At 29.9% G+C, this 13,373-nt stretch overlaps 4 protein-coding genes across 14 annotated transcripts; 1 reads left to right on the top strand and 3 right to left on the bottom strand.

The window, feature by feature from the left end:
• Positions 1–167: 167 nt before the first annotated feature.
• On the bottom strand, positions 168–9,607 carry DCTN1-p150 (dynactin subunit 1). Of its 11 annotated transcripts, none has more exons than XM_015335050.2 (20): positions 9,324–9,607; positions 9,018–9,175; positions 8,532–8,564; positions 8,246–8,305; positions 7,583–7,727; positions 6,395–6,457; positions 4,827–4,964; positions 4,618–4,755; positions 4,291–4,530; positions 3,929–4,195; positions 3,716–3,832; positions 3,365–3,608; positions 2,992–3,274; positions 2,489–2,913; positions 2,176–2,406; positions 1,802–2,090; positions 1,500–1,707; positions 1,058–1,429; positions 791–952; positions 168–693 (listed from the first exon to the last, which is right to left on the bottom strand). In XM_015335050.2, the coding sequence occupies exons 1-20, from the start codon at positions 9,489–9,491 to the stop codon at positions 478–480; spliced, it is 3,957 nt and encodes a 1,318-aa protein (XP_015190536.2). In that variant the 5' UTR covers positions 9,492–9,607; the 3' UTR covers positions 168–477. The 11 variants fall into 11 exon arrangements, with proteins under 11 accessions (XP_015190536.2, XP_015190540.2, XP_015190555.2 ...); XM_015335054.2 differs by having other exon boundaries at positions 6,395–6,454; XM_015335069.2 differs by having other exon boundaries at positions 7,583–7,703.
• A 71-nt stretch (positions 9,608–9,678) lies between these two features.
• Positions 9,679–10,509, top strand: l(2)37Cg (RNA polymerases I and III subunit AC2 l(2)37Cg). Its single transcript, XM_015335135.2, has 3 exons — positions 9,679–9,837; positions 9,932–10,032; positions 10,132–10,509. Exons 1-3 carry the CDS (start codon positions 9,820–9,822, stop codon positions 10,340–10,342), a joined length of 330 nt encoding a protein of 109 aa, XP_015190621.1. The 5' UTR covers positions 9,679–9,819; the 3' UTR covers positions 10,343–10,509.
• Positions 10,510–10,550: 41 nt separating this feature from the next.
• RpS2 (ribosomal protein S2) lies at positions 10,551–11,893 on the bottom strand. The gene is made up of 3 exons (XM_015335123.2): positions 11,764–11,893; positions 11,174–11,525; positions 10,551–11,085 (listed from the first exon to the last, which is right to left on the bottom strand). The coding sequence occupies exons 2-3, from the start codon at positions 11,522–11,524 to the stop codon at positions 10,591–10,593; spliced, it is 846 nt and encodes a 281-aa protein (XP_015190609.1). The 5' UTR covers position 11,525; positions 11,764–11,893; the 3' UTR covers positions 10,551–10,590.
• A 296-nt stretch (positions 11,894–12,189) lies between these two features.
• Taf12 (TATA-box binding protein associated factor 12) lies at positions 12,190–13,212 on the bottom strand. The gene is made up of 3 exons (XM_015333102.1): positions 12,797–13,212; positions 12,521–12,713; positions 12,190–12,442 (listed from the first exon to the last, which is right to left on the bottom strand). The coding sequence occupies exons 1-3, from the start codon at positions 13,049–13,051 to the stop codon at positions 12,315–12,317; spliced, it is 576 nt and encodes a 191-aa protein (XP_015188588.1). The 5' UTR covers positions 13,052–13,212; the 3' UTR covers positions 12,190–12,314.
• Between the last annotated feature and the right edge of the window lie 161 nt (positions 13,213–13,373).

The raw sequence follows: 13,373 nt of genomic DNA, 5'->3' as shown, positions 1-13,373 counted from the left end.
TTTTTTCTTTTTTTCTTTTTTTCTTTCTTGCGTTTTTCAGTATAATTTATTATTTTATATGTCTCTAAGATACAAAGAAAAATTCATGGCTACATTTTTTATGCCATATATATGGGATTGATAGATAGATAGATAGATAGATAGATAATATATTTTTCACATAGCAATTTCAAAATGATATAGTTATATTAATAAATTTACAATTATAATGAATAATACGATCATCTATAGCAGATCCCACCACATTACACATTATATATCAATACTAAGAAAGCTTGCAATTATAGCTTTAATCGCGCATGTTATTAAATTAAAATTGCAATATATATATATATAAATCCTATTTGTACAAAATAAATTAAACTTTTCATTAGAATAATAATACAAAATAGATATTAGTGATAGTATAAAAAAAAAGATAAACATATATAAACAACGTCACTTTTAAAAGAACTAAACAATTCTAATACGTAAAATTTAATAACATACAAGAGTGTGAACTTGTCGAAGTTCATTTTTTCCTACAACGATAGTATGTGTTTTTTCTGGACCACTGTAAGGAATACTTATCTGTGCTGCAAGAATTTGATTTTCCTGCATTGCAGTCGTTATTTCATGATTTGGAAATACACCAAATTGAGTTTCAGCCCTTCCTCCATCGTTTCGTTTGACTGCTTCTTCGCGTATTTCTCCCTGGTAATATTCATTTATTAATATTAATAATCGACGCGACTACACACACCACAGTGTAAAATTGTAATAAAAATAGGTGTTCTGTTAAATAACTTACTGCCAATCTATTAGCCTTTTCTTTGTATTCTTTAATAAGTAATTGTCGCTGCAACAATTGATATAAAGGTATCGATTTTTCGAGTACTGGTGTTTTTGCTGAAGATACTTTATTACGCGTCAAGTCGGGTACGGTAGAGAACGTTATTATATTACGGATATCCTGAAAAATAAATCATTTGAAAATCAATAAATTCGATTACTCTTTCCGTTTTTTCAAGCTGACGAAATAAATAACATTTAAAAGAATGCATTCATTTTTATTTACTTTTAGAAGATTGTTCGTTTTCCTTGCTAACTCATTGATGTTTGTATCTGTAGTTTCGAGATTTTTCGTAGATGTCAATGGTTTTAGACTTTCCAGTTTTACACGTAATGCATCAGATAACAATTTTCTTTTTTGCAGGTGCTCAGTGTTCAGAGCTTCTTTGAGTAATGTTACTTCTTGCACTAAGAATTTATGGTTTGCATTTTGTATTTCGGCTATTATGGGCGAGGAACCTCCTACTGAAATATCTGCACCAGATATCAATGTCCTTTTTCCAAACGATTGCAACTTTTCTTTTAATTGTCCTTTTTCACTTTCCAAAAATTCAATATCATTTTGAAGATGATCCATTGTTGTTTCGAATTCTTTCTCCTAGTATAGAGAAAATATACATATACGCTTTAACACAACATTCAGAGATATCGATCAAAAAAATGCTTACTGACAAATCTACCTTTCGTTTAATTGTATTCTGCGATTCTTCTAACTTTCTTTTTAATTTTTCTACATTTAATTCATGCTCATGTTGTTGCGTCGTTATTTTCTTCTCTGCTAATTCTTTTCTTAAAGTCATTTCAGACAGCTCTTCTTGTTTTTCTCGTAATGCTATTCTTGCTTCGCGTATATCGCTTTCTCGTGCTTCCAGTTTTCTAATTATTCACAAATTAAAGTAAATTGTCATTAAAATTGTATATTTTTGTTGTTCATTATTATTGAACATTTTGTTTGCAAACAATCAATTACCTGCTGAGTATTTTAGTTTCCTCTGATTCATTTCTTGCTATTTGAGCCAGTAAGACTATTGGTGCTACTGTTTCATTAGCTTCTTGTAGATTTGAAATAGATCCTGTCATTGCTAAATCATTTTCACATTCTGTCATCCTTTGTGCCAAATTAGCTGCAAACTGTTGCATGATCGTTAAACTAGATTTAATTGTTGCCACTGGCCCCATATCTTCAGTATCATAGACTTTTTCACTAGCCATAGCAGCTATATCTTTTAATTTATCGGCTGCTAGACCTGTATCCAAGTCTAATAAAACATTTTTTTCATCATTAGATCATTTGTTCATTCTTTTTGTCAATACCAATTGTCAATTTTGTAAATAAATACTCACCTCCGTTTGTAACAATAGCTTGTATTGAACCTTTTAATAAAATTTGTAATGTTTTCATAATTTTGACAGCAGCTTGATAGCATGTAAATAATTGATTACTATAATCTTTATCTAGTCCTAAGTTTGTGCCTATTAAACTTCCGGTATGATCTCGAGGAACACGTCTTCTAGCTGATTTCAAGTGCTGCTGTATTGCTTCACAAGTTGTTTCAGCATATTGACAAAGAAGTCCTATTACAAAGGAAAACACAAAATATGTATATAATGTTTATAAATTTATCAAAATAAATCTCTTTCTCTACATGTGACAAACCTATATCCCCAGTGTCTCCTTGAATGAGAACTTTTATAGCTGCAGCATCGGTTGCAATTGCATCGCAAGCACTACCTAAGCTTCTAGTTCCATTAATAACTAAGCGAGCTTGATTAATAGATACACTTCCTCCAAATAACATCGAAAACATTGTAGAGAAATATTCACAACATTTTTCAACCGCATCCACGGAAAGATTTTCATCTAGCTGATCTCTTTTGGCTAATGCAATTAAAGAGTCCACTGATTTTTCTTGCACTATCATTTCTGGGAACGCAGCTCCAACTTTAAGCAATGCTTCCGGACTGCACACATTTAAGGCAGACTCGAAACATCCTAGAGTAGTTTGCAAGGCATACATGCACGCACAAAGACGTGATCGGAAAGCATACTGTTCCACGGAATGACCTTTTATTACGCCCACTCTGTCAAACATATGATAATAGTAATAATCAGAAATAATGGAATAATGGAATATTGTATTGAGCGATATATATTCTTACCTATCAATTTTATCAGTCGAATTGTATTTATTTCTTACTTGTGAAATCAATATCTCTGTTTTACGTATCATACGTGGGATAAGTAAAAGAGTTAAGATTGCGTCGTGATAACCACCGCGTGCTAAAAATGCAGGAGACATGAACGAAAGTAAGTAATGCACGTGACTTTCAGCTTCCTCCACATCTAATCGTCGTATCTCGAGATCGACAGCTCTGGTTTGCGCTCGACTCTCCGCAAAAGTTTTTTGGAAATCTAATATTTCGGCCAACTGTTGTTCTGCACCTACAATGTAAATAAATCATTTTCAAATATAATATACCTTATGTTTATTTTTAAAAATAACTTTCATTCATATTAATCTTATAAATTAACCTCGTGTAATAGATTTAGTAGATTCTGTCGTCTGTACTCGTTCTTGCAATTGCAAACATTGCTCTTGTAATTGATGCGTAAGCTCTCGAAACTTTGTTATAGTTAGTTCACGATCTGCTAATGTTTCTAAAGCCGCATCACGATGTCGATGAGCATCACGAGCTGATCCAAGAGCAAGATCTAATTCCTCTCTTAATTCTAATTCTAATTCTTTAGAAGATTCAGCAAGTTGATCAGACATGTCCTAACACACATTTTTTATTTTTTCGTTATTTTCTATTCAATAACATTAATCTTATTATTTCATTAAAATTCTCTATAAAATTCATGGACATATTTAGTAAGTTTTACCTGTAAAGCCTCGAGATCTGCAACAGCTTCTTCAAGTTCCGTAACTTTTTGTTCTAAGGCCATTTTCTTTTCTCCTAATACTTCTACCATTTCTTCAGCACCTAATGCTGCATCAACCTATACATACATTTATTATTCATTAGTATCTTATATATAATTATATCTTTTTTCTTCAATCCCTATATTATCAAAATAATATATATATATATATACTTGTTCTTGTAAATCTGCTATTTGATGTTCCATTTCCTCAACACGCGAAGATAATTTTTCCTTGGTACGTCCTAACTCCATGATTTCTGATTTCTTTTGATCCAAATCTTTTTGAAGTTTTTGAAATTCATGCTTCTCATGTGCTGACAGATCACGCATTCTTACAAGTGTTTCACGCAATCTACTATTCTGTTGTTCCAATTGCTTTACCTCATAACTCGATACGTTTGTAGTTGATCCTCCTCCTCCGCCTCCTCCTCCTGATGCCTACATTTTACAATCAATTTCTAAATCTTATCTATTCATAATAATCATAAAAAAAAAAAAAAAACAGCAACAAACAAAAGTAAATTTTATAATACCCTTTCTGACATTTCATTACGAAGAATTTCCAAATCAAGCGTTTGTTCCTCTAATTTTTCTTTTAATTGTTCCAATTCTATTTGGAGCGTTTCAGCCTTCTCTTCTGCCATTTCTTTATCTAATGTTGCCATTTCTACGGTTTCTGCAAGATCTGCCATTTCATCTTGATATTGCTCTCTGGCTGCTTGTGCCTCCCTAGCTTCTTGCTTTGCTCGTTGAAGGTCCCTCTGAAGACTGGCCTTAAAGCAAACAATATAATATAATTATATACAAAATGTATATTTATTTTTAATTCACACATACTGGCTTCTAATTCTACTACATACTTGGCTTTCCATAACTTTTACTTTAAATTCGAGTAGTTGTTCAAACTGAAGTTTGGTTTTTTCAAAATCTTTCATTCTCTCTTTGTCCTGTATCCGCTTCACTCTTAATGTTTCTACTTTTTCGTTCAAATCGCGTACCTATAAACATTTCAATGGAATATTTTAAAGAGAGTTTTATTTACACATATATAAATGTAAATATAATATACCTGAGCCTTTAAATTTTCATTTTCTTGCATAAGTTGTAGATGCGTTAGTTTTTCCTCCACTAAATTAGAGGCTGCAGCTGAACCAGCCATTACTTGACCAGGAACAAATTGTGGTTTCAGAGTTTCAACAAAGCCTGTCTAAATTATAGAGAAAAAAAGTTCAAATGAATGTTTTGCTTATACTTGGGTGTCTTTTTTATTATCACATTAAAAATCTAATATTATCTAAAATGTATGTTCAGATTATTTAGGCCTAAGTAGTAGCAGCACAACATACAATTATTCAAGATAATTTATAAATAGTGCAAGTATAAAAGTGATGAAGAGTATTTTATAATATTGTGTTAATAGAAAAAAACACCCACTAAACTATAAATGAAAGATCAATATTTCTATGGTCAATATTTGCATCTTATATCTAATTATTTTTTTGTCGTATCAAATTTTATTAATATTTATTTATTGAGGAGAAGAAAATAAAATGATTCAGGTATAATGATATAACAATAAATCATTTTATAGATTTAAGATGCAAATATGTGAAAACTCTTGTGTTTAACGATATGTTTTTGCAAATGCAATCAGTAGAATTAGTTTCTTTTTGAAACGATTAATGAGATTAGTTATGACAATAGACACCAACAAGACATAACCCAGTTATGCCTAATTCCCTCGAAATTAATTATTATCATTCCTTTGTATTCCCATACAAGTTATAAAGTGTAAAGACATCCTATTAATAGGTCTTTAGGCACATCAGGGCTAAAGAAATGTTCTATCAATTCTAACAAATATTTTGATTTCAAACAGGATGTACCTAAAGTCATCATTTATTTATTTTCTTTTATAACTCATATTAGCATCTTCTAACAGAATAATGACTTTTGGAACAACTGTACAATTGGTTTTAATGACATATTGCAGGCTTGCTATTCCATCATAAAATACAGTAGTATCTATTATGTCTATAATCTTTTCATTTTAAATATCTAATTCTATGACTATACTTAAAAAAAAAAAAAAGTAACTGGTCAAGCAAAATTACACCTTTGTATCATTTTAATGTTCGATGAATTTTAACAATAATGCTTGACATTATTATCACCATTTCTGTTATCATCATTACCATCACCACCACCACCACCACCACCACCACCATTATCATCATCATCATCATCATCATCATCATTATCATCATCATCATAATTATTATTATTTTGATTAAATTAAAGAAAAATAGGTTTTTATGGTAAAATTTGAAATACTGTTTAATTATAAATACCCCATCATATCCTTGTGTATATTTACTGTAAATCATCTAACCATCGTAAAACACAATCAACTAAGCGAATTAAAGAAAAATGATGAGTATGAAAAAGAATTAAATGAAATTAAATATTATAATCTGTAAATATAAGAAAAAATCCATTAAAGTGCAATAATAAAATAGTTATGGCCATGTGTTATGATTATGAAAATTGTTGACATACAACTAGTATGAGAAAGTACAGGGGCAGAAAGGTGATGTGTTAAGTACTGAGACATTACAATTAATTAGTATTAATTACATTATTGTGATCATCTTGGGCCTTTGGCTTTTTGCCGGAAGGTGAGCTCGTGCTAGGGGACTTCTGAAACACGTATGTGCATTCCTTTTAACTTGTCCTCGTGATATACAGTTGTCAAAATGCTTCAATGTTAGACCATTTGAAATTCAAATTCTCTGACCATATGAAAGCACATGCATGGAAATCTATACTTATTTTATTACTCTTTATAATCACAGGATAAAATATGTATACTGTAGTTATGATTAATATATACGTATAATTCATTTAGAGAAAAACACAAATCTTTCAATGTAAATTTACTTATTAAATGGGATGTAAAGTTATTTGACCAGATATTTTCTATTATTATTCAAACTTTGTTTCTTATCGCAGTGGCGGGGAACCTACTATCCAGTGAATTATTATCTCTATATAAAATATATATGGTATTTATAATGAGCTTATTAGACATCAAATATGTATATATATATATATATTATTTAGCTTAAAAGCAAATTCAGTATCAAAAGAATATGTAATAATTTGTGCTAGAAATGATTTTGGATGTACTGTGTGATATAGAAAGTTTCATAACAGTGACTTGTGAGTACAGAAAGATAATGTAATTGCAAAATTTTATGCAAAAAAATAACGAATATAATATATTTAAATACCATATCTTTTTCTCCTTTCTCATTCTCTCTCTCTCTCTCTCTCTCTCTCTCTCTTTCTCTCTCTCTATGTGATTGTTTTAAAAATTACAATCTAAGTTGTAGAAGATGTTAGTTGACTTATGTTACTTTCAAGCTGGTCAAATTTGAAATATTTTTAAACAAATAGAATAAATTACTTAATAATATTGAATAAAACATTGAATAGTAATTTTGTGTTAAGTGTATATGCCCCTGATTAGACAATTTATTAATTAGAACAATAATATTTTTTCCATACTCTCCCTGCTACACATCTGTCACTGTACTTATAACAACGTACAAACACATTTGAAAACTTTGAATTCAGTTTGAAAAAACTTGCAACTTAATATATTATAATTAAAAAGAAAACATATATTGGAAAGATTTCCCACCTCTGCCTAATTAAATGTATTAAATGAATTGTTCTTTACATATAAAGCATATTTTAGTTTAGACACTCCACACCATTGGTAATATTTATTTTTATATTAATTAATTAATTAATTAATACCTCAATAAATGATGCTCGTTTAGTTGTCGTAGGAGCTGGTATAAGTGTTTCGCCACCATCCTTACGCTCATGCAGAGATCCTGGCACATTTTCAGTGCACGAGGTATTGAACTGTGTTTTACTGCCAACCAAAGATAATCGAGAACTATAACAAACAATTATAATTGTAGTATATACACCAAAATATATACATATATATATATTGATTATACATACATTTAATTTAATAATTACAATAGTGAATGCAGCTAAAAATGTATCAAACAAATATTGGTATAAATAACAAAATATTGGAAGCTTTAGTTGTATCTAATGACATTTTTTAAAATAACATTGTGCTTAACAATAAACATAAATGCAAATAATACAATGAAATAAAATAATCATATATATCCATAAAATGAATAATAAAAATGAATAAAAAAAATGTTCAATTTAAATAAGAATAAAAAGTAATGGATTCCATGATCTACATGAATAATAATGCATGCACTGTCTCCTTAATTGATTATCAAAAATTTGAATTCTTTTAATTATTTATTTATTTTAGGAGACCATGTATGCCTTATATTTTACATAAATAAGATATATCAAACTATATCACAAATAATGGAAACGTCAAAATATTGAATAATTGAGACACTTCATTTTACAGTTCCTTACCCCGACAGTCTGTCACTCTGTTGTCGATTAATCTGTGCTGGAGATGTTTTTCTCCGTACTCTTTTGTAAGCAGCATATGCATTTTAAAGTTACATTAATATATCCAAAAGGATAATTAGTATTATAATTGGTGTCAATTGTTTTGCAAATAGTAATATAAAGATAATACGTGCAATGAATGTTATATTTATAATAGTAAAATATAAGCGAATCCTGCATAATATAAAACTTTCATGATTTGATATGCTAGTTAAGAATTTATTTTAAAGTGCAGATATAAACTTACGCTGTAGGTTCATTCCTTCGACGCATACTCATGCTAGCATAAAAAAGACAAAGCTTTATCCTTATTATATAAAGATAAATACAAAATTATTTGATTAAAGAATCAAAAGTGTGCTCTTATGTTATACGATTAATAATTGAACTATCTACACATTTGATTACATAAACCTATATATTGAAAAGTTATTTTATAAACAAATAATGATTTCTATAACTACTTGGGGAATTATATCGTACATATACAAACATGTGCAGATATTCATAAATACATTCCTATCATATAAAAATTAATCAGGAATAGTATACAGCATAGGGCACCTAAATAATGAGTTTATGTGTGACAGTCGAATGATGAATTTATCTTCTTAAATAGAATGAAACATTTTGTAGGAAGAAATATGAAAGACGAAATAAAGTGTTTACATATATATATATCATAATATTAATAAAATGTATTAGTAGATAATAACAATATAAAAGTGCAAACCTATTAAGACGACTTCTAGCTCTGACTGCGCTGCCTTCGTCGGGTGTTGTAGCACTGCTACCTGCTGAAGATGGACTGGCAAGATCTGTTCTATTACCAGATTCATCCAACAGGATGATTTGTGTTTGTCGTACAAACATTCCATGATTATCTGGACACTAATAACATCAATAAAAACACAATAACATTAGTACTAAGATATTATCATTTAAAGTAACATAATAATATTAGCAATATAAATATTGCTAATAAATATATTCTAAAAAATAATTGTACATATTAAGATAATAGATGAATAATAGAAACCTTGAAATATTGCTGTCCTTTAATAGTGCCATTATTTTTTCCTTTTGGTTCATCGAGTATTACACCAATCCATTTTCCAGTTGCAAATGGAGGATAACCAATATAAGCAATTACACCTTGACAATCTTTACCAGGTATTTCAACGCGTTGACCGACTTTGTATGACATATTTATTTAGAATTTATTGAATCAATATTTTATTGTTAATCACCTGCTGTTTTTAATAAGACTCAACCATATCTTTAACTATCAGGCTGTTAAAACTGTCAAGCCTTCTTTTGACACAATGCAAAAAGGAACTATATCAGTTTCTAGAAACTAGAAGATTTTAGCATTTTTTTGATGGTATTATTATAGGTGGTGTGACGATCGACGTATCATCGAATTCGTTGGAATACCACATGTCTTGTTAGTGTCCTACCTAAAATAAGAAAGAACAAACGTATATTAAGAGTTTATTAAATATAAATATATTTTACGTGAAATCGTGGCAAAAATGGGACGACTTGTAGTGGTATAAAATGAACAAATATTTATTTATTTATATATTGTTTTTAACTAGATAAAAAATAAATATTTTCTACTAATACCATGTTTATTTATGGTAGCTTGCTGGCGATCAAGTACATGGAGAACAGTCAAGAACTTTTATATTTTTAAATGAAGGCCATACATTGGGAAATGCATTACAAAATATAATAGCTCACTAGTACGTATTTTGAACAGCTACAATGTTTAAATATTAAAACATTCATTTGAAATGATTATTGAATATTTAAAAGTTATTTATTTCTGTTTCTTATATTAGCCCTGAAGTAACATTCTGCGGATATACTGTACCTCATCCAGCAGAAAATAAAATTAACTTCAGGATACAAACTAAAACAGGACGAGCCACGGATATATTAAAACGTGGACTTCAAGATTTAGAAAAAATATGTGATCATACTTTAGAAGTTTTCAACGAAGCATATAAACAATATAAAAGTTCCAAAAATGTATCATCAGAAAATACTTAATATTATCGTTTAGTTTTTCTTTATATATTTCATTGTAAATAATAATTTAAGGCTTTTTTTTACTTATAATTAAATAAAATGTATATTTAAAATAATGAAATAAGATTAAGTAATTCTCTACCATGTTTTGAAGAAAATAAAAACACTACTATTGCACAGTAAAGATACGAGGAAGAATGATATATGAAAATAATAATACCATCAGCAATTAGGAGGCTTTCATTGAATAAAATTTATTTGACTTATGTTTAAACGGCTTCGGCAGCACGTTGACCTGGTACAGCTTTATGATATTTTGACAAATAATCAGCATATTCTTGATATGGTGCTTTAAGCAAAGGCTGTTCGTTCCATAGATCTGGTGTTAAATAAGCATAAGTCTTAGCTATAGCAGCATATGTTGCTTTAGCAAAATTACCCAGAGTGCAAGTAGATCCTCTAGCAGATGTATAACAATCTTCGATACCAGCCATTTGCAAAAGCTTTTTAGGAACAGGTGCTGACACGATTCCTGTACCTCTAGGTGCAGGAATCAAGCGCACTTGTACAGAGCCACATTTTCCAGTAACTTTGCAAGGTACTGTATGAGGTTTGCCAATTTTATTTCCCCAATAACCCCTACGTACAGGTACTACTGAAAGTTTAGCTAGGATAATAGCGCCTCGGATAGCAGTTGCTACTTCTTTGGAGCATTTTACTCCTAAACCAATATGGCCATTGGTGTCTCCGATAGCTACAAAGGCCTACAAAATTTTCAAACAATTATTTAATTTGCAACATTAAAACAGAATAAACTAAAAAAATATGGAAATAATCGTGTAATGTTCTAACCTTAAAACGGGTACGTTGACCAGCTCTGGTTTGTTTCTGGACTGGCATAATCTTCAAAACTTCATCTTTAAGATCAGGTCCAAGAAATTTATCAATGATTTCATATTCTTTAATAGGTAAAGAAAAGAGATAGATGTGTTCCAAAGATTGAATCTTTCCATCACGAACTAAACGGCCCAGCTTGGTAACAGGCATCCATTCTTTACTATCTTCTTTGCCGCGTCCACGACCGCGTCCTCGTGCTCTTCCACCACGTCCTCTTCCTCGAGGGCCTCCGCGATCTCCACCAGCACCACGAGTACCAAAACCTCCGCGAAAACCTCCACGAGCGGCTGGAGCAGTGTCCGCCATTCTGCAATTAAATTCAGATATCGAATTTAGACAAAGATGCAAATAACATAACCAACAAAATATACCGTAACACGTGGCGTTTTCAATATTTCCATTTTATTATTTCTACAGCTTTTCTATTAATTAAATTTTAATAGAAATTAATGATAAATATTAAAGAAATAATTATAAAAAAGTAATTCTGTATTTAATACTGGATATATTCGTAAAAATAATCTTATAAATAACGCTGCACTTACTTTACTTCCTTTCGATGACTGTGATCTCAAAGGAAAGACCTATTTCCTCTCATGCAATGTTGCAATAATCGATTATATCGATATGTGTTATTATTTCGATACATTCGATATATTCGATGTATTCAAGATCTCGGAACGATCGACCAATAGGATTGCATATGCTCAGCATAGTATATATACTAACACATATATATGTTCTTAAAAATAATTATAATTAATTGTTAACAATAAAATGTAATAAAATATGATAAATTTGACATTTATTTTATAGAAGAATTTTCTATATAATTGTCATTTTAACGAAATATCCGTTTAAATAGGCTTAACCAATCTATAAAAGATATAACATGAATTTGTCAATGTTCAAGTAGGAATAATACAAATAAATTTGATGAAAGGATATAATTTAACAGTTATAATCTCATATTAATGTAATGAATCATATATTAACAATTCATATGACAACACATGAATGTATACAAGTATAAAATTTGTGATTGAAAGTAAGCTACTATAATCTTTCTTTTTTACATATAGGAACAATAAGAAATTTAATATTTTTTAATAGATTTTCGTATTAACGCCAGTCTTTGTTTGTGTGCTTCTGTTACCGTTGCTCTTTTGTATGGACGGACCTCGTCCGTACCAAAACCAGGTATCCACATATTCCAATTTCTTTCTGTAAGTTTAATTAATATTAAACGTATGATATTATGAAATAATATAATGCACAATAAAAGTTTCCATATAAAATTACCTAAATGTAGTTGTACATCTTTGACTTCCACTGTATTTGCGTGGCGATGCTTAGCTAAAAGACATGCTGCATTTACGGTTGTTTCTACAAAATCATCTGCCAATTGTAGAAGCATTTCTTCTACCTCTTCATCTAATTGTTCAGTCGGATCTACCTCTCTTACTAAATCTTCTAAACGTGCTTTGGTGAGGAACTAAAAGAATACATCAAATTAATATATCTTCATTGCATTATTCATATGGTGATTCAAATGAATATCTTTTTTAATAGACATACTTGTGGAAAGTCATTACAAGAACTCGATACGGATGAATGCTGTGCTACTTGCTGCTGTTTAGATGCTTGAGACGTATACTGAGATTGTTGATTTTGTGTTTGTTGTGATTGTAAAATGGGAACTGTGTTATTACTTTGTATAGTGGACATAACTGGTAATGTTTGATTAGTGGGACCAACAGATTGCAAATTTCCAAGAACAGGTGTTATATCAGATCCTGTACTAGTTTGTACAACAGCTGTTTGTTGTGACATATTCTAGATAATAGAATAATTTCTTTCATCTATCGTCAAAATGGAGACACGAACTCTTCCAAGGCTTAACATAAACAACACTTTACCGCTATTTTGACAGACGACGTATAAAGGAACACTTTTCTATGGAAAGGAAACTCTAATATAAATTTATGCTACTATGATAAGTTACGATGATTCACTGTCGTCAAAATTAGGTCGTTAAGTTTACAACCCTGATCGAGTAAACTTAGTTTTTTTTTTTTTTTTTTTAAGAATTACGATGAAATGTATATCATTCAGAGAAAAACAAAGGATTATTATTTAAATTCCTGTTGAAATT

This window comes from Polistes dominula, unplaced genomic scaffold (assembly GCF_049000335.1).
Source record: "Polistes dominula isolate Pdom_NZ unplaced genomic scaffold, Pdom_raw_medaka contig_373, whole genome shotgun sequence".
In the NCBI taxonomy this organism is placed as follows: Eukaryota; Metazoa; Arthropoda; class Insecta; order Hymenoptera; family Vespidae; genus Polistes; species Polistes dominula.
The sequence above is the reverse complement of the archived record's forward strand: the minus strand, read 5'-3'. Positions and strand labels throughout refer to the sequence as shown.